At 41.9% G+C, this 20,095-nt stretch overlaps 1 protein-coding gene across 1 annotated transcript in view; it reads left to right on the top strand.

Annotated features, from left to right (window-relative positions):
• Positions 1-20,095, top strand: part of SLC13A4 (solute carrier family 13 member 4) — a 66,826-nt gene that overhangs the window by 24,411 nt on the left and 22,320 nt on the right. The window contains exons 3-9 of the mRNA XM_089680676.1: positions 3,254-3,390; positions 7,693-7,874; positions 11,003-11,051; positions 11,141-11,180; positions 12,362-12,439; positions 17,543-17,730; positions 18,860-18,979. Coding sequence (XP_089536802.1) covers positions 3,254-3,390; positions 7,693-7,874; positions 11,003-11,051; positions 11,141-11,180; positions 12,362-12,439; positions 17,543-17,730; positions 18,860-18,979 — 794 coding nt within the window. The remainder of the gene's footprint in view (positions 1-3,253; positions 3,391-7,692; positions 7,875-11,002; positions 11,052-11,140; positions 11,181-12,361; positions 12,440-17,542; positions 17,731-18,859; positions 18,980-20,095) is intronic.

Genomic DNA, 20,095 nt, shown 5'->3' with positions numbered 1-20,095 from the left:
TTTTTAACACACATTTTGGCTATAAAATGGCTTAGAAGCTGCAGAACATTTCATATTTTCTGAACACAGAGGCTCTGTAAAATAAAAAAATGGCAGTTACCATTTTTGATTTTGCACGATATTTGTACAACTGCTTATCAAATGTATATTTTGAGAATAAAAAACATTAAAATTGATTTTATTGAGTGCAATTTTAAGCAAAGCTTGAGCCTCAACACCTCCCCTGCACTTTTTGTTAATCCATTCTTACTTGGTTGTGGGTCCTGTACATTTAAAATACTCACCTGCCCGTGAAATAAAAGATGAGGCAGTGACAAGTAAACAGATACCAAATATGTCAGGCCTTAAAACTGTGTGTGCCTGCAAAATGTTTAATAATTACATTATCCAAAATTATTAATAGGTGGCATTTTAAATGCGTTTACAGCTCATCAGTTTATGTGATACCATTGGACAAGTGACAGGTACTCTTTAGACCCCCTAATGTATCCCCTGCCCTCCATTGCAGCCAATTAAGCACAGATCAAGCTTGATTAGCTACTTCCCCAGCCACAGCAGCCTGGGAATGGCGGCTCTAAAGTAGGAAACGCTCACAGCCGAGCGCTCCTGGCTTCATACACAGCAATTCACTCACCATCCTGTACACTTTTGTTGTGGTCCAAGGCTTTCAGGAGAAGCAGGGGATCTTAGGAACCACAGGCCGGGGGGGGGGGGGGGGGGGTCAGAGCACATTACAAATATCATGAAATGAATGGCCTATATAGCCACCAGGATCACTTTTACATTAAGGGCTGGTTCACACTATAGAAACGCAGTCCAGATGCATTCAGGATGCATTTCTGCATGCTCATTTTTTATTAAGCTTTTTTGGCACGTTCCAGTGCATTTTTGATGAGTTTTTGATGCTTTCTGTTCATTTCTTCCCCTCTGTTTTTCTTCAATGTAAATAGGGATGGGCATTCCAGTGTGCTTTTGATGTGTTCCAGTGCATTCCGGTGCATTTTTGATGCTTTGCGGTTCATTTCTTCCTCTCTCTTTTTCTTCAATTTAAATAGGGATGGGCATTCCAGTGTGCTTTTGATGTGTTCCAGTGCATTCCGGTGCATTTTTTTATGCATTTTACCATGTTCCAGTACAGTTCTGTGGAGGAAAAATGCAGCCTGTTCTACTTTTTTTTCTGTAACTGGAACGCACTGGAACTGCAAGCACTGATGTCAACTATGACATTGACAACCATATAACCTACTTTCTGTGCATTTTGGATGCACACTGAAACGCATGTAGTGTGAACTGGCCTTAAAGGCGATAGTTGGCAGGTAAAAACAGATACAAGCTCATGACTGCTACTGCAGCAGTGAGCTTACTTTAAACTAAGGGGGATACTGTAGAGTATGGGTGTCAAATTGGCGGCCCTCCAGCTGTTGCCAAACTTCAAGTCCCATGAGTCTTTGCAAAATTGCCAGTTACAAGCATGACTCCCAAAGACAGAGGCATGATGGGACTTGTAGATTCACACCAGCTGGAGGGCTACTAGTTTGACACCCTTGCTGTAGAGTGTCTTAGTCTACTGGGGCTGACATCACAACCAAGATGGTGGTGCCCAACAGCAGTCTTGGGGCTTTTGAATGCACAAGGGAGGCTTTTATATGTCAACAATATGTATTAAAAGCATTAACTGCAAATATAACCTTATCTGAGGATTTTTGTTGAAATGAATGGTCTGGTGTTGGGGTCTCAAGGAAAACTGGACCCAAAACCATTACAGTTTCCTTGCAGCACACACTAATTATATTTGCATTACATTGATCCCTTCCACATATTGTTCTAAAATTGTATCAAGTCTGTAGAGATGAGCAGCAAAAGCAATCATTCAGTATCCGTGTTTTTGGATAATTCCCTCGAGGGTTCTGTTTCCCCAGAATTTAGGCAGAAAAGTGTTATTTACTGTTCCACCCAATCACAAGATCCTATTAAAATAATGAATTTCTGATGTGCAAACACATTCTGCAACCAGATCTCCCAGCTGGTAATACGAAGCATGATACTGTATGTTCTCATCTGCTTTCATGTATCTTGCAGTCTCCATGCTCTACACATGTGTAATTTACTTTATATACTGACTTTACTGTAACAGCCTCCAATGTGATCATCCCAGACACCACTTTCCTTGGAATTAAAAAAAAAACATATTTTCATTTCAAATTTCAAACAAATTTCCATTAAATTACACAGCAGTCATGTTTTTCTTAAACATTGAAAAAAAATGAGCAAAAAAACAAAAGAAAACAACTTTCATTACGTGTTCAGCTGAAATAAAGATAAAATAAATCTCATTACATTTCTCTGGCTCGTTTAGCATCTTGATTTTCCATTCACCGTTTTTATAACGGTGCTTGAACATCAGACAGATCATTTTAAAAAAATCAATTAATGCTCTATTGTACATAATAAAAAATATTAAAGCCTAACTATAGACATTTTTTAGGGCTGGACAGATAGAGTGAGGAAGAAATACAATTTTTATTCAGGGTTTGACTCTGTCTGTGACCCTTTTTGGGAGATTTTCTCTTCCTGTCACTGTGACACCGTACAAGAAAAGCGAGTCACCAGGACAGGGGGATAACCCTTCTCCATCCAGTCTTGAGATTTACACAGCTCTGATACACAACTCTGATACACAGCTCAATACTTCCTGGTAGGGGAGATGGCTTAATCTTTTTCTGCTGCAGTTTTAATTTCACATACAGGTCTCCTCTCTTCCCCCACTCTGGGACTGGATAGGGAAAAGAGAATCATCAGATTGATGAGCTTATCTCTGTAACTCTGCTCTTTCCTCCTATTGGTATGCTCCATGTGCTGCTTCCTTTTTCCCCAGTCTGAGCTCTGCTGTACAGGGACTGCAACAAGCTGATACCAAGTCAAACGCAGGTACTTACACTGCTTCATCTTAAAAATCGCCAGCAACCTCTTACTTGGTGACTTGCTACAAAGTGTTAATATTTCAGTCTAGTCAGTGGGGGAGAGAAGACTGAGGAAATGCCTCCTCGTGCCTGTAGCAGACTGATGGCATCATCTCATTCTAGGCAAAGTCTCTGACTGGAATTCAAAGATTTTTTTTCTAATTATTAGAGCTGTTTAAAACATGATACTGTTGCTGTTTATTACACCATGCCGGGAATATGTTTATATAGATTTCTAAAGTTACAGGGTCCACTTTAAATATTTACTTTAATATATTGGTTTCTTCCTGTAGGTGGCTGCAGAATATGTTAAAAATACAACGCTACTGCTCATGGGAGTCATCTGCCTGGCTGCGTCAGTGGAGAAGTGGAACCTCCATAAAAGAATCGCCCTAAGAATGGTCATGTTATCTGGGGCAAAACCAGGCATGTGAGTATATAGATTTCCATGTCAGAGATATGATAGTCTATGGTTATTATTAATACTAATATTACTAGGCAGCTAGGGGGAGATAGACTCCAATTAATAGATAGGGGCTGAGTAGCAGCTCAGGTGTGATAGTCAGAGGGGTCAAATTGTGGTCAGGGGCTGAGAGGCTCTGCTAACCAGTTCTTTGAGACTTCCCCCTGCACTAGAACTTTGGAGAAAGATCTAGAAGCAGTGGGCAGAGGTAAAGAGTGGCTGATGTGCACTTTTGAGGGTTCCTGGCCAATTCCCAACAGGAGGCTTGACATGGGACCAAGACAGCCCTGAAAATGATAGAGCCTGCTCAGCAGGAGGAGAGTTCAGGTGGAAGATGAGTAAGTGAGGCTGAAGAGCAGTAGCCTCTGAGAGGGCCCAGATGGAGAGGGGCCCACCTACAGGCAGAGGACCTAAGAGGGAGGAAAGCTCAGTACCTCACCAGCCTTCAGAGCAAGGACCACCTGTGCAGCAGGGAAGAAGCGGCCCAGCTAGAAGGCCTGGTGGCAGCCATCAACACACCAGCAGCACAGGAGAAGGTCTGAGTAAGTAAACCTGCACCCCCTGGGCCAGTAAGGGAAAAGAGGCACTCTGTTGGGAAACTAGATTAGCTTTTTAACCAGGACTGTTTACACTGGAGTGGTAGAAACTGGATCCCCTACCCAGGGAATCACAGAGTACAACTGGACAAGGAGAGGATTCATCTAGGGCATGGGTGTCAAACTGGCGGCCCTCCAGCTGTTGCCAAACTACAAGTCCCATGAGGCACTGCAAGATTGACAGTTACAAGCATGACTCCCAAAGGTAGAGGCATGATGGGACTTGCAGTTTTGGCTGTCAGTTTGGCACCCCTGATCTAGGGTCTGGGGTGGTACAACAGGAGATGCTGTAGAGCTCTCCAAAAGAGACTTTTTTTGCTGTAAAGAGTTATACATAGTTGCTAAGGAGTTTGTCCCCTGTTGCCATTACCCTTGGGCATCCCATACACCCCTTACCCCATCCACGTTCAATCCCCTAATAAAACTCCAAAAAAAAGCTCAAGGAATGGTCACTGTCTCCTGGATGCATGTCTGAATGAAGGAAATGCGTGTTGCGAGGACTATAGGGGGACCCAAACTTCAGCAACTCCTAAGGGGATAGTGCTACAATTATTAGCTAGAAAACTTAGGAAGAATTTGAGAAATTATTTTACTGGGCTATTTGGTCCTACTCTATTTTGTGCTGCTTTAAGCTAAAAAGCGGGATAAGCAAATATTGTCTAAATACACTAGTCATGCATACTCTTACTTGAATCTTGGATGCTTTGTATTTCTTCCAGATCTGTGCAATAATCCAGTATGAAACTTTGCCTCTGTGCAGAAGCTTCCTATAATAAAGACCAATCACTGCTGCTCTCTCTCCTTGTGCAGGGTGACTGGTCTTGTCTCCGCCCAATCCTGTAGTTTAGTGGGTGGAGCCTGGTGTGCCCCTCCCACATATCTGCTCTCTGCACAGGCAATGTACAGCACAGTGATGATGTCACTGCTACATTTACAAGGTAATATTTGGGTTTGCAAAAGCATTTGGTGCACACAAAGTGAACTTATATCCTTTGTGGTTATTAAGCAGTGTATTTAAATAAAGGATTTTGTGCACGGAGTTTAGCTTTAAATGATCATTCCACATCAGCAAGCAGCAGTTCCCAGTCTATTGTTAGGTCTTCCTTAAAACATGTGTAAGTCTTCACTTGAAAGCTGCCTCTGTGTTGTAGTTATGACACTTCTCTTGATGATTGTGCCAGAAAACAGTAATATTTAATATACTATTATACAGTATGTATACAAGAGAATAAAATCAATTCATAGTTACTGATGACTCTCAGGGAATCTATTATATGTATTTTAATTCACTATGGGATTAAAGATAAACTGCCAAGTGTTTCCACTCATAACACAAATGCCAACATCCCTGAATATACTTGGTCAAAAAAAAAAATCATATAGCTGACTTTTTATGCATTCAATGTATTCCACATACATATAAATAAAATATAGTTTATTTAAGATGTATACTTTTAAAAAAAAGGCAATGAAATCAATATATAGGCCTGCAGAAATGATCAAAACATATTGGGTACAATTCTTTTGATCCCAATGTATTTTGAAATAGCTTTCTTTCACAGGGCAAACTAGACTATATAAAGACTGAAAGACATGCAAAAACAATATCACAAACAACTGATACTTATAATAAGCATGTTAACAGGTCCAGATGAACATTACAATGGATTTAAAAAAACCCTAAATCAGTGGTTCTCAACCTTTCTAATGCCGCGACCCCTTAATACAGTTCCTCATGTTGTGGTGACCCCCAACCATAAAATTATTTTCGTCGCTACTTCATAACTGTAATTTTGCAGTGGGAGGAGTAGTGCCACGTCATTGGTGTCAGTGGGAGGAATAGTGTCCCATCACTGATGTCAATGGGAGGAATAGTACCCCATCATTGGTATCAGTGGTAGGAATAGTGCCCCATCATTGGTATCAGTGGGAGGAATAGTGCCCCATCATTGGTGTCAGTGGGAGGAATAGTGCCCCATCATAGGTGTCAGTGGGAGGAATAGTGCCCCATCATTGGTGTCAGTGGGAGGAATAGTGCCCCATCATTGGTGTCAGTGGGAGGAATAGTGCCCCATCACTGGTGTCAGTGGGAGGAATAGTGTCCCATCACTGATGTCAGTGGGAGGAAAAGTGCCCCATCATTGGTATCAGTGGGAGGAATAGTGCCCCCATCATTGGTGTCAGTGGGAGGAATAGTGCCCCATCGTTGGTGTCAGTGGGAGGAATAGTGCCCCATCATTGGTATCAGGGGGAGCAATAGTGCCCCATCGTTGGTATCCGTGGGAGGAATAGTGCCCCATCGTTGGTATCAGTGGGAGGAATAGTGCCCCATCGTTGGTATCAGTGGGAGGAATAGTGCCCCATCGTTGGTGTCAGTGGGGGGAGGAATAGTGCCCCATCGTTGGTGTCAGTGGGGGGAGGAATAGTGCCCCATCGTTGGTGTCAGTGGGGGAAGGAATAGTGCCCCATCGTTGGTGTCAGTGGGGGGAGGAATAGTGCCCCATCGTTGGTGTCAGTGGGGGGAGGAATAGTGCCCCATCATTGGTATTAGTAACACCAATGATGGGGCACTATTCCTCCCACTGACACCAATGATACTTACCTTGCTGACCCCTGCTCCAGCCTGGGCTCGCTCGCTCCCTCCCTCTCCCATGGTACAGACACTTACCGGTCAGATGTCTTCCTTCTCCGGCCGCTCTCCTCCTCTTCACTCGCTCGATCTTCACTGTGCCGCTCGGCTCCTCCTCTCCAAGCTCCACCTCCTCGCTGGTGATTGGCCGCCTGTGTGCCTCTCCTGAGCTACAGTTCCGGCGGCCAATCACCGGCGAAGGATTGATCCCGGGGGTGTGTCCAGATGACAGGGACGGCATGTCATCCCGCCCACACCTGGAGACGGATAGAGGAGCGGTGTCTCGGTTCCTAAGGCCATCGGAAATATGTGTTTTCCAATGGTCTTAGGCGACCCCTGTGAAAGTGTCGTTCGATCCCCGAAGGGGTCGCGATCCCCAGGTTGAGAACCGCTGCCCTAAATGATCACACGTACATGCAGCCATTGAAATCATCGATGTCAAACAACAAAAAAGAAAAATTCCCAGCTCTTACTCTAAAAAAAAATAATTTGTAGAGTTAGGAACTACAGAATACTGGGGTGCCGTGACAAGGCTCTGTAGCTTACGCATGTATTTGCAAATGTGTGCTAACTAAACCCCTGCTTTTAACACATACTGTTAGACAGGTTAATTCGGCTTGTTTTCAGGCTGGCTGGCAAGTTAGAGCTGGAAATGTTTTTTTTGTTGTTTGATATGCGTCACCCTTGCATGTGCTGCTCACTGTGAAGGCTAGTTATAGACTGGGGCAGTGGCCATTTTTTGTACTTTCATCTCATAGCTGTCACTCTTCCTTTTCTGGAAATATAATGCATTCTCTCTCTCTCTATATATATATATATATATATATATATATATATATATATATATACACACATTTATATTGGCAACACAGTGATACCTACAGGATACAAAGTGAAACAATAACTTGTAACAGTGACAAGATATACTGGAAATATTGTATCAGTAATTGGGGGTTCACGGTTCACAGATAGTATGTTGCAGTGCTGGAACAGTAATAAAGCCACATTACAGTACTGAGGCATTGCTCTTTATGTCCTGCACAGGCTGTTGATGTGTTTCATGTGCTGCACAGCTTTGCTCTCCATGTGGCTCTCCAATACTTCATCCACCGCCATGGTGATGCCGATAGTAGATGCTGTTCTGCAGCAGCTGACGAGCGCTGAGGATGAACATGAGGGGACATTGGCCAATGGTTCATCTCCAACTGAAAATGGACAACAGAAAGGTAGGTGACTTTATTTTCCCTGCAAGTGGTGGCTGTTTTTCCTTTGTGCAGGCCCTTGAACTATCCTTCAAAGGAAAATGTTCACTTTTTCATGTTATTTTGGTAGACACAGCTGCATCTATGGACCACAGCTTTATCAGTTACAGAGTGCAGCTGGTATAGACACAGCATTCTGTAGATGTAGCAGCATCTGCAGTTCTCTAATGGCAACAAGAATGTCAAAAAACCTTATTCATTGCGTGCAATGGGTATGTGGGCAGGGCCTATCGTGCTTGTGCACTAAGGGTACCTTTGCCCAAGAGTGCGCTCACCAATGCCTGGGACTAGGCAGGAACTACAGTCATGTGTACAGTCTCCCGACTCAAAAGAGGAGTTGTGTGTTAGGTGGTGTCCCATCACTCTACACACTGTGACTTCTACTTTTTGCATTAAGAGTGGCAGGCCAAGCCACACTGGATCCAACAGCTAGCAAACCTATGTTACCTCACTCCCAGTAACAGAATAAGATCCCACAGGAGACAGAGCAGATCTCATGGGTGTCCTATGCTAACTCTTTTGCTCCCATGCCGTGCTGCTAGGCTGAGGGCCCCCGTAATGGTGGTCTGCTACCAGTTGCTATGGGAGATGGACCACTAGGAAGGGAGCCAAAGCAACAGCTCCTTTGTTACCAGGGGATACCTCATCTCACCCAGGTACCATGTTTCGACCTCGTTCTCTTCTTCTTACACGCTGTCTTGACACTGTGATGTAATGTGCTTCATATTTCTCTAGTGCTCTCCAGGCCCTGGTTCTTTTGGATATGCCAGCCCCATTACGCACCCCTTTCAATAACTTCAGACCAGGCTCAAGTGAAGGTTTGACAGTCTTTACTGATCAACTGTAGTGCAACCATGACAAAAGTACAAACAATTCATTATTTCGTAACCCTGACTAACTAATGACTGGCCCAGACATACCTTTCCAGGTGTTAGTCCATAATGGAAGAATCCAAAGTTGGTGGCACCCTGGTATCCTTGATATACAGTGGGGCAAAAAAGTATTTAGTCAGCCACCAATTGTGCAAGTTCTCCCACTTAAAAAGATGAGAGAGGCCTGTAATTGGCATCATAGGTAGACCTCAACTATGAGAGACAAAATGAGAAAAAATCCAGACAATCACATTGGCTGATTTGGAAAGAATTTATTTGCAAATTATGGTGGAAAATAAGTATTTGGTCAATATGAAAAGTTCATCTCCATACTTTGTTATATATCCCTTGTTAGCAATGACAGAGGTTAAACGTTTCCTGTAAGTCTTCACAAGGTTGGCACACACTGTTGCTGGTATGTTGGCCCATTCCTCCATGCAGATCTGCTCTAGAGCAGTGATGTTTTGGGGCTGTCGCTGGGCAACACAGACTTTCAACTCCCTCCAAAGGTTTTCTATGGGGTTGAGATCTGGAGACTGGCTAGGCCACTCCAGGACCTTGAAATGCTTCTTACGAAGCCACTTCTTCGTTGCCCGGGTGGTATGTTTGGGATCATTGTCATGTTGGAAGACCCAGTCACGTTTCATCTTCAATGCCCTTACTGATGAAAGGAGGTTTGCACTCAAAATCTCACGATACATGGCCCCATTCATTCTGTCCTGTACATGGATCAGTCGTCGTGGTCCCTTTGCAGAGAAACAGCCCCAAAGCATGATGTTGCCATCCCCATGCTTCACAGTAGGTATGGTGTTCTTTGGATGCAACTCAGCATTCTCTCTCCTCCAAACACGATGAGTTGTGTTTCTACCAAACAGTTCTATTTTGGTTTCATCTGACCATATGACATTCTCCCAATCCTCTTCTGGATCATCCAAATGCTCTCTAGCAAACTTCAGACGGGCCCGGACATGTACTGGCTTAAGCAGGGGGACACGTCTGGCACTGCAGGATCTGAATCCCTGGCGGCGTAGTGTGTTACTGATGGTAGCCTTTGTTACGTTGGTCCCAGCTCTCTGAAGGTCATTCACTAGGTCCCCCTGTGTGGTCCTGGGATTTTTGCTCACCGTTCTTGTGATCATTTTGACCCCACGGGGTGAGATCTTGCGTGGAGCCCCAGATCGAGGGAGATTATCAGTGGTCTTGTATGTCTTCCATTTTCTAATTATTGCTCCCACAGTTGATTTGTTCACACCAAGCTGCTTGCCTATTTCAGATTCAGTCTTCCCAGCCTGGTGCAGGTCTACAATTTTGTTTCTGGTGTCCTTTGACAGCTCTTTGGTCTTCACCATAGTGGAGCTTGGAGTGTGACTGTTTGAGGTTGTGGACAGGTGTCTTTTATACTGATAACAAGTTCAAACAGGTGCCATTGATACAGGTAATGAGTGCAGGACAGAGGAGCCTCTTAAAGAAGAATGTACAGGTCTGTGAGAGCCAGAAATCTTGCTTGTTTGTAGGTGACCAAATACTTATTTTCCACCATAATTTGCAAATAAATTCTTTCCAAATCAGCCAATGTGATTGTCTGGATTTTTTTTCTCGTTTCGTCTCTCATAGTTGAGTCCCCTGTTGTATGCTGTGGTTCCATCCAACCCCTACGTCACTACTGTGCTCTGTAGTGATTGGATCAGTGCTGGGACGCGGTTCTTTAGCTCCCAAAGTGAAAATGCCAAAGTCCCCATCGTGAGCTGTACACAACCTTTGTAACATATGTTGTAGATCCTGCTCCTTGTGCTCCTCCTTCCTGCTGAAGCATCCACAGCCGCTGCCTCTACTGCCCAGTTCTTGGCCTGACACTGGGTCAGAGGCTGGAACCACAGCATGCAGCAGGGGGCAAAGAATGTCTGACACTCCTGGAAGTGTCAAATGCAGAGGAGTCTGGCAGAGGCAGAACAACTGGACACAGGCCTCTGGAGAGTTCAGTATAATAGCTCTTAACTAGCCGGGAAATTTTAGAAGGATTTTTTTGTAATCTGACAAGATTCCTTTGTTAAACACTTTTTAGAAATGTTTAGACTGTATTGCAACACAAAGTATCAAGTTATCAAATACGTAATAATTAATGTGTTTAACAGTAATTATGAGTATTATCATTCAGGTTTTTGTTAGGCTTCAGCTGATGTGCAAACATTCGTGAACATCCTTCTTTTTACCTCATTATAGGTGGGAAGCAGAACCAGCCTTCCATTGAACTTATATTCATCAATGAAGAGTAAGAATATATATTAGTGTTTAAAATGTATCCAGCCACTATGAATGAGAGACAGCTACTCTTTATACAGAACATATTTTTTTTTCTAGGGCAACAGCTAAGGACCTAAGTAAACTCATCCAGAGTAAGGTGAGACCATTTGTACCCTAGACAGAAAAAAAATCTCATATTTTGGAGAGAGATGGAACTTAAAGTGTTGCTAAACCCAGGACCCTGCATTCACTATATCTGGTCACCCACAGTACACAGAACATGGAAATACAATTATTTTAGTAAATATAAACTGCTAAATACCTTTTCTCATCAGCAGTTAGTGCAGTCTTGTGACTTCTATCAGTGTCCAGCAGAGAACTGGTTAAAGCTGTACGAGGAGTTTTCATTTTTCTCTAGGAGGATGCAGAAACCCTCATGTAACGGAACCAGACTGCGCTAGGGTATTTCCATTATACTCTCGCTTCCCCGTCCGAACACCATCCACGGACCCCACCGCGGATCATGCAGAAAATAGACAGCATCAGACTCTCTTAAGACAGGAGGTCAACTGCTTTATTTTAACACAAACACAAGAAATATACACAGGGCGGGGAAATACAACCAGGAACAGGAAACACATCATCAGGACCTCCCATCAGGGGGAAGGGCTGCAGTAACCACCCCCCACCAACCCAAGACACTCAATAGAACAATGGAACAACCACATGGAATTAGACAATACAGGAACACATGCATCCCATAATAGTTTGCTGGCAAGCAAGACACAATAGAACAATGGGCAACCACCTGGCAGTGAACAATGGACAACCCCCACACCCAACCTATCCATGTCAACACAATGTCTGGACAGAGCACCCTGTGTCCAAAACAGGCACAGGGTGGGCTACACATAAGAGGAACAACAGGGGTCCCCCCCATCCCCAAAAGTCACTCCCGTCACACCTCACCTCTGTCTGGACAGTGTTGTTTGGCCCTGTGCTGATCACATGCACTCTCCCAAGAAAAAAAAAAAACCTCTCTGGCAATACACATCAAACTGAGCATGTGCAGAGTGACTCCACACGATATATCTTATCAGGAGACAAGAGGTGGACACTGGAAGAAGGGGAGATCAGAGAAGACAGGATCAAACTGCATTTTTACACAATGCAGAGGATTAACCCCTTAAATTCCATAGTGAATCTAACAAGCATACTTTACTGTATATACAGACTGACTTTACTGTTGTGGGTTTAGTAACACTTTATAAGTTGAGAATATTTAATCCGATGAGATATTTTAACTTGTCCTTTTAACTGTTTGACTTTTATCAGCAGAATCTCAATGGGGTCCATATGATTGCCAATCCAATGTCCTTTGTTAAGCCTGCCACTAATGGACAGTCCCTCCCACAGGTAAATCTTGTCCCTAAAATGTTGATAATTATCAGTGGCTCAACTGCTTGACTATATTAGGCAGAACAACATACTGGGACTTAACCTTCATCAACATTTAGAGAGCTTCTTAAGTTCATATTAGTGGTGCACCGAAATGCAAATTCTGATGCCGAAACTGAAAATTCAAAATGCACTTGGCTGAAAACCAAAACCGAAATGTGCAGTTTTTAAAAATTAATATATATTTTTTGGAAAAAAGACACTTTGATTAAAAAATATATATATACCCCAATGTTTTTGTAAAATATGAAATAGTATGTTATAATGAGTAAATAGATACCCAACATGTCACGCTTTAAAATTGCGCACGCTCGTGGAATGGCGTGAAACTGCAGTACTTAAAAATCTCCATTGGTGATGCTTTAAAAATTTCTACAGGTTAGCAGTGTAAAGTTACAGAGGAGGTCTAGTGCGAGAATTATTGCTCTTCCTCTGATGTTCGTGGCAATACCTCAACTGTGTGGTTTGAACACCATTTACATATGTGGGCATGGCCTACGTATGCGTTCACTACTACGTGCGAGCACGGGCGGACGGGAGCATTTTAAACTTTTTTTTTTAATTTATTTAATTTTTTTGCACTGTCCCTTAAAAAAAATGTTAATCACTTTTATTCTTATCACAAGAAATGCATGCATCCCTTGTGATAGAAATAATTAGTGACAGGTCCTCTTTATGGAGAGATATGGGGTCAATAAGACCCCACATCTCTCCTCTGCAATGTAAAGCATTAGATAAAAAAAGCATTGATCTAGCACTTTAAAAAGAAAAAATAAATAAAAAATGGCCGGAACAGGAAGTGAGATCGCTCCGGTCCTCCAAGGACATAGAGATGAATGGTGGCCATCTTTCCTTCACTCATCTCTATGCCCAGCGCAGATCGTTCAATGGTTTCTCAGGTAAGACTGAGATCTACCGAGTGGCGAGTGGTGGCGGCAGCGGCGGGAGGGCGGCGGCGAGGGGCAGCGGTGACAGCAAGTGGGCGGCGGCAAGGGGCGGGGTGTTTTCAGCACCTGTATCAGTGCTTTTTTCCATTTCAGCTGAAAGAGATGTTTTTGGCCGAAGCGTTTCGGCCACCGAAATTTGGGTGCATCTCTAGTTCATATCTGTTGGATTTCAATATTCATGTATTTTGTACAACATCTACACCTTAGTATTCAGTAGAGATATATTCATCAACCAGTAGAGAGCAGTAATTATACGTTTGTAGTTACATCTATGATAAAACTTTATCTTTTCTCTGAATAAAGTTAATGTTTCCTGTTTGCAGAGAAGCTGCAGATAAACACATGTGGACTGTGCACTGTCTGTTCTGTAGGGTTATATACAGAATCTCTAACAGGTTATGGGCCCAGACACCCACCCAGACACCCAGTCATAGCCAGTTACAGCAAAAGATGTGCAAGATACAGCATCAGAAAGAGACTGAAATGGAATAAAAAGAAAATGGCTAGTAATACAGCTGCAACAATGCTAATTTGCAAACCTGACAAACCAGAACTACCAGTCTTGGGAATTCAAGATGAAAATGCTAATAATAGAAGGTATGTGGAAATGCATAAATGAAGTCAGGCCAGAACACCCTTCAGATGAGTAGATAGAGGAAGATCAGAAAGCTCAGAGCACAATCTCTGTTAGCATAGAAGATTATCAAATCATACATATACTGTATGTATGTGTGAAACCACTAAATAAATGTGGGAATGATTAAAAAAAAGATGCATGAAAGAGCTAATCTCAGCAATAAACTGTATTTCATTAGAAAGCTATACCAAACCAAGGTGATGAAAGGCCAGGATATGAAGGATTACATAAGGCACACCTTGGAAATGGCTGAATGCCTGAGAGGTATAGAAGAAATAAAAGATTTTCATGCCGCAGCACTATTACTTAGTGGTTTACCAAAAAGTTATGAAATGCTTGTCACAGCACTTGATGCACATCCGGATGATGAACTGACATTGGAATGTGTTAAGGGCAAGCTTGTGGATGAATATAAGGGTAAAACAGAGAGCATTAATAGTGACGGCACTTCTGTTGCAGAGTCTTCTTTAAAGATAGAAAATAGGAATAAAAACAGTAACATGCGACAAGAAACACGTGAATGCTTTGTGTGCAAGAAACAAGATCATTTAAAAGCATATTGCAGAATCTGGAAAGCTAAAATGCAAAAACAAACTAAACTACAAAAGGCCAAAAGTGTGAAGGAAAACACTGATTTTTCTTCAGATAATAAATATGTTTTTCAATCCAAAAGCTCATTTTTGCAGGCATGGTGTTGACTCAGAAGCTATGAGTCACATGACAAATGACAGAAATTTCTTTGTTCACCTTGACCAAAGTAAAACAGAAAAAAAAACAACACAGCTAATGGCCAAATAATGGAATCAGAATCAATAGATGTTTTTCTTTACTGTCCTATTTCCCAGAGTGTCAGCAGAAAGATACCTGTGAAAAATGTCCTCTATGTCCCTGTTCTTGAAACTAATCTTTTGCCAGTGAAGAAACTCACAAAACAAGGCAATGTAGTCACCTTCCAGGATGACAAGTGTGCCATCGCAAAAGGGGATATCTTGCTTGCAAAGGCTAAAATAACAGAAGAACTGTATCAGCAGAACTGCAATGAGGTGGTTAATACTGCAAAGGAGGAAAAACATTAAAGACTGCATTGACACATGGCACAGATGACTTGGGCACAGAAATCCTGACATAATAAAGAAATTAACTGAGAATGACTATGAAAGTGGAATACAACTTAGTGCATATGATCAAACAATGAAATGCACCAGCTGTATAAAAGGAAAAATTACAAGATAAGCCTTTCTATAGCAGAGTAACAGCAGAGCTAAGACACCTCTGGACTTAATTTATTCAGATCTTTGTGGTCCAATGGAAAAATTGACTCCAGGAAAGAAGAGGTATTTTCTCAATTTTATAGATGATTACTCCAGGTATATGACACTATATCTGTTACACAACAAAAGTGAAGTACCAGAGAAACTTGAACAGTATTTGTCTCAAGTAAGCAACAAATTTGGCAAAATGCTGAGTGTAGTGCACACAGACAATGAAACTGAATATACAGGTGATAAGACACAAGCAATTCTCAGAAAGCAAGGCATAATATTTCAAACTACTGTACCATACAGCCCAGAACAAAAACAGGGTTGCAGAAGGAATGAACCGCACTCTATGTGAGAGTGGAAGAACCATGCTGATATACTAATCACATACTAGGGGGATGATCACATGCTATCTCCAGAATTGACTACCAGGAAAATCATATGAACTGTGGAATGGAAAGGCCCTGAATTTGAACCATCTAAACATTTTTGGAAGCAAAGCCTATGTGTAAATCTCAAAAGAAAAACATACAAAATGGGATGCTCAGCAAAGGAAAGTGTACTTGTGGGGTGCAGTGAATCTTAAAAGTGGTACAGAACTCTACACCAAGACACAACCATACAAGTGTAATTGTTGATGTAACTTCAGTGTATTCAAAATTTAATGAACAAACACAAATGCTTCAACTGAGGGAAATTCCATGTCAGTGTTACATCAAGATAAGTAACAAAGTGACAAAGAAATAGAAATAAAGCATAAAATAAAAATATTGTAAAAGAACTAACCATGCAAAAAGAGGCTTTAATCAGAAATCCACCAGAAGCAACAAAGGCATCCCAGCCAAACGTCTGTCCTATGATGCTCGTGTAGCTTTAAAACCAGAGCCAGAGTCAATTGCTTACAAGAAAAAGAGTTATAGAACTGAGATCCAAAATGGGACTAATATAAGGAGTAGTTGTCGAGTGGGGGTGTTGGAATACAGTGTTCATGTATTTTGTACAACAGCTACACCTTCTCAACCTTTTTTCATCAAGGCACCCTTTAAAATTATGCAAAGTCTCAAGGCACCCCATTCTAAAATATAAAAACTAAAGGAATATTTTTACATGATGCAGCAGTGTCAACACACATGGGACATCCAACATTGGAGGTGATTTATCTTTTACAAAGCAAATACACCTTTTCACACTTATACTGACAACTGTTCCTCAATTTCTTTCCTTCCTCAGCTTTCTCCCTCATATAGCTAATGTGACCTCTGCTGATGGAGGGGGGCAAATAAGGACATTCTCAGGCGCCCAATGTCTTCCTTATCAACCCATTACATCATCAGTTGTTAGAATGTCAGCAGTTGGCCTGCATGGGGCCCAAGGTTGTAATGCTGCACAAGTAAAACCTGTGGCTTTGTGTAACAAAAAAGGCAGGCTTGATCCACCTGGCAACTTGTTGAAACTTTTGGGGACATTTGAGGCAATTTTCAGGCATCTTGCCAAGGCACCCCTGAAGAACCCAGAAGGCACCCCAGGGTGCCACGAGACCCTGGTTAAAAAGGCTTAGTATTTAGTAGAGATATATTCTTCAACTAGTAGATGGCAGTGTTTATAAGTTTGTAGCTGCATCTATGATAAAACTTTGTCTTTTCTCTGAAGAAAGTTCCTGTTTCCTGCTTGCAGAAAAGCAGTAGATAAACACACGTGAAGGGTGCACTATCTGTTCTGTAGGGCTATATAAAGAATCTCCAACAATATCTTGCAGTTGGCCTCTAGAATGTATGGGTTGAGGTCAATATGGGGTTAAACAATATCTTAAAGGACATAAGTTGAACTTATTCTTTAGTTCATTCCCCAGTTCTCCTGAATGCAGAGTGCCATGTTAAATGTTTACTTTCCTCCCTGTTCCAGCGATCTTCATTGTGCAGTCTTGCTTGACGATGGACAGCCTTTCTGGTGAAAAGCGTGGCCCCACTCATTCCCATGGGTGAGCCATATTCCACTGGAAGGCAAGAATACACATCTCCCACAGGAATGAATTGGGTTGCATTGTGCTTTATATATTTGGTACTTTGGTGAAATATTTTTTACATTAACGAAAATCCAAGAAAAAATATGTTCACCCTACAAAAGGAAAGTGACATCCTCTCTCTCTCTGCATCTGAGGAGGAAACATACTCACATGTAGACGGGTCTATCCTAAACAATAAAGTATTCTCTTCTACAGACCCAAATTTTGGTTCTTCCATCTTCTGAGACCAAAGATCCAAAAGAACAAGGAAAGTACAGATCCAAACATGACCACATGATCTGCAAGTGCTTGTCTCTCAGTGTCTCCTATGCTGCCACCATCGGGGGTTTGACTACGATCATTGGAACTTCCACCAGTCTAATCTTCCTGGAACACTTTAAGAAGTAGGTAGCTCAGTGCCAGCAATGTCACCCAAATGCATGTCACATGGGGAAATATCTCAGATTTTATTGCTGTAATATTAAAAATCCTGATTTCTCTTAAAGAGTAATGATGACCTTCATAGTGTAAAGTATCCAGTCAGACTTTATTACTGTTTCAGTACCTTTATTTCTGTCAAATTCACACAATTATGACACATACAACATTTGGATAAAGCAAAGGTAATTACTATACATTATTCAGATAACTGGAATACTGGAAATTTAGCCCATCAAGCTTAAAAACTACTTTTGATTTTCAGAGACCTGCCCCACCCAAATCCCCACAAAACTCCAAAATGAAAAATCTTGAATTTGATATATGATATTACTTACTTTCTTACTTTTTTGTCTTTTATGCCCTCCCTGTCTTCAGATAAACTGTTGATATCATGCACATTAAATATTCAGCAGAACAGGAACTTTGCTTTTTGGCATTTACTGATACACAACATCCATGACAATTGTCCCACGTTATACAAGATGTAGAAATCTTCTCTGCAGGGTGGCCAGTCCTCTTCCTGGTGCTGAACTTCCTGGTGGTTGTTAATAGCTTTGGGTCTTTGGGCTGAGCTGCATTCAAGGCAGTCTAGTGGGGGCCTCCCCCCCATCCACTGAGAAAAAGTCAATGCATTGTTTACACTGAATGTAAGGCAATCTCTGAATGGAGGACATAATACTGTCATTCATCTGACTCTCCCCCATTCAGAGATCATATTACATTCTGTGTAAACAATGCACAGACTTTTCTCAATGAATGAGAAGGGAGGAGGGGGCAGGCCAACATAGGACTGTCTTAAATGCAGTTCAGTCTGAAGACCTAACGCAATGAGCCCCTGTTTTGTCAAATGTTCAGTGCCAGAAGAAGGATCACGCACCCTGCAGAGGAGATTTCTACATAGAGCAGCAGTCTGCACAAGGTAGGAACATACAGGTAAGTGATGTGACTGCAGCTATAGGGAAAAAAATAATTTTTGACTAAACCTTAGTTTAAAAAAAAAAAAAATATGTAGTTTACTATTGGAGTATATTTTGTTATGTCTGTTTTTGTAAATTTGTTTTCTTCTGTCGCATGTTATTTATAAATCTGCAGCCGCTATCCTGATGCCGAGGTGGTCAATTTCGGAACATGGTTTGTGTTTAGCTTGCCCATTACCATCACTGTGCTGCTGCTGACCTGGGTGTGGTTACATTGGTTGTTCCTGGGATGCAAGTGAGTACCTTAAACAAAGCAACATGACATATAGGGAGCATATTCAGTAAGGAAGCTTTTCTTTAAAGTCAACTTTTTAGTAACATCAGGAGTCCCTATGAATAAATTCCTCATCCAATAGACAGCAACAGTCTGATTTTTTTTTTTTAGAAAACACCTACTTTTTATTAAAAGAAAAAAAACTTTTTCAAACAGAAGTCCAGTGTTTTGCCTAGGCCAAGATAATGCCATTAGTTTACTGCAGGCAGGATGTAGCATTTCCTCAATCTCCTCTTCCCCAGTTATCCGACTGTAAGGGCTCATGTACACTGCAGCTGATAAACTCATGTTTAGGAGATGTTCAGCGTTTTTTTCAGCAGCCACTGAACTCACCGTAATGTTTTCCTATGTGTTCATGTACCCATCTTCGTTTACAATTTTTTACAGGCATTTGAGTTTACAGTTGTTTTTTTGAACGCAGAAAACTTGCGTTCAGCAGTCGATTGTATCAGCGTTTCAAACGCAAAACGCTTGTAAACGCGGCAAATCATGTTTATGAAATTTTTTTTAACTCTTCCAGTTCCCAATGCTGTCCAGAGCCTTTTTTCATCAAAAATGCATGCAAAGCGTTTTCAAGGTACTCAAATGGACAAACACTGAACACTGGATGCTTCTACCAAGCTTGTCACGCATTGTAATGACCAATTCACACCTCAGACCTCTCCCACCCTTGGAAACAAAAGATATGTTAATGACCATTCACACCTCAAATTCCTCATGAAGACCCTCTGCCAGGTGGCCTTAATGACTCACTCCACCAGACACCTTTCCCACCCTTGGAAACAAAAGAAATGTTAATGAGCAACTCACACCTAGCTATTTTCAACACATACTGCTCTCTCTGCTTCTACTCTCTGTATTTCTATGAAACAGTCTGAAATAGTTAATAATTTACCACTTTTCAGTGCATTCTGGGCATTTGGGAGGTTCTCCTGTGCTTATCTTTAAAAAACGTTTCTAAACGCAAACACGCATAAACACGTTATGCAAACGCGGCTAAACAGACGTTTTTCTAACCTACGTTTTCCAGCAGTCAGTTTCCATAGTTCAGAAGTGTCCCGTGTACATGGGGCCTAG

Source organism: Staurois parvus, unplaced genomic scaffold, assembly GCF_062004578.1.
Source record: "Staurois parvus isolate SC_StPar_1 unplaced genomic scaffold, SC_StPar_1.0 ptg000249l, whole genome shotgun sequence".
In the NCBI taxonomy this organism is placed as follows: Eukaryota; Metazoa; Chordata; class Amphibia; order Anura; family Ranidae; genus Staurois; species Staurois parvus.
This window is presented reverse-complemented; position numbering and strand designations above follow the sequence as displayed.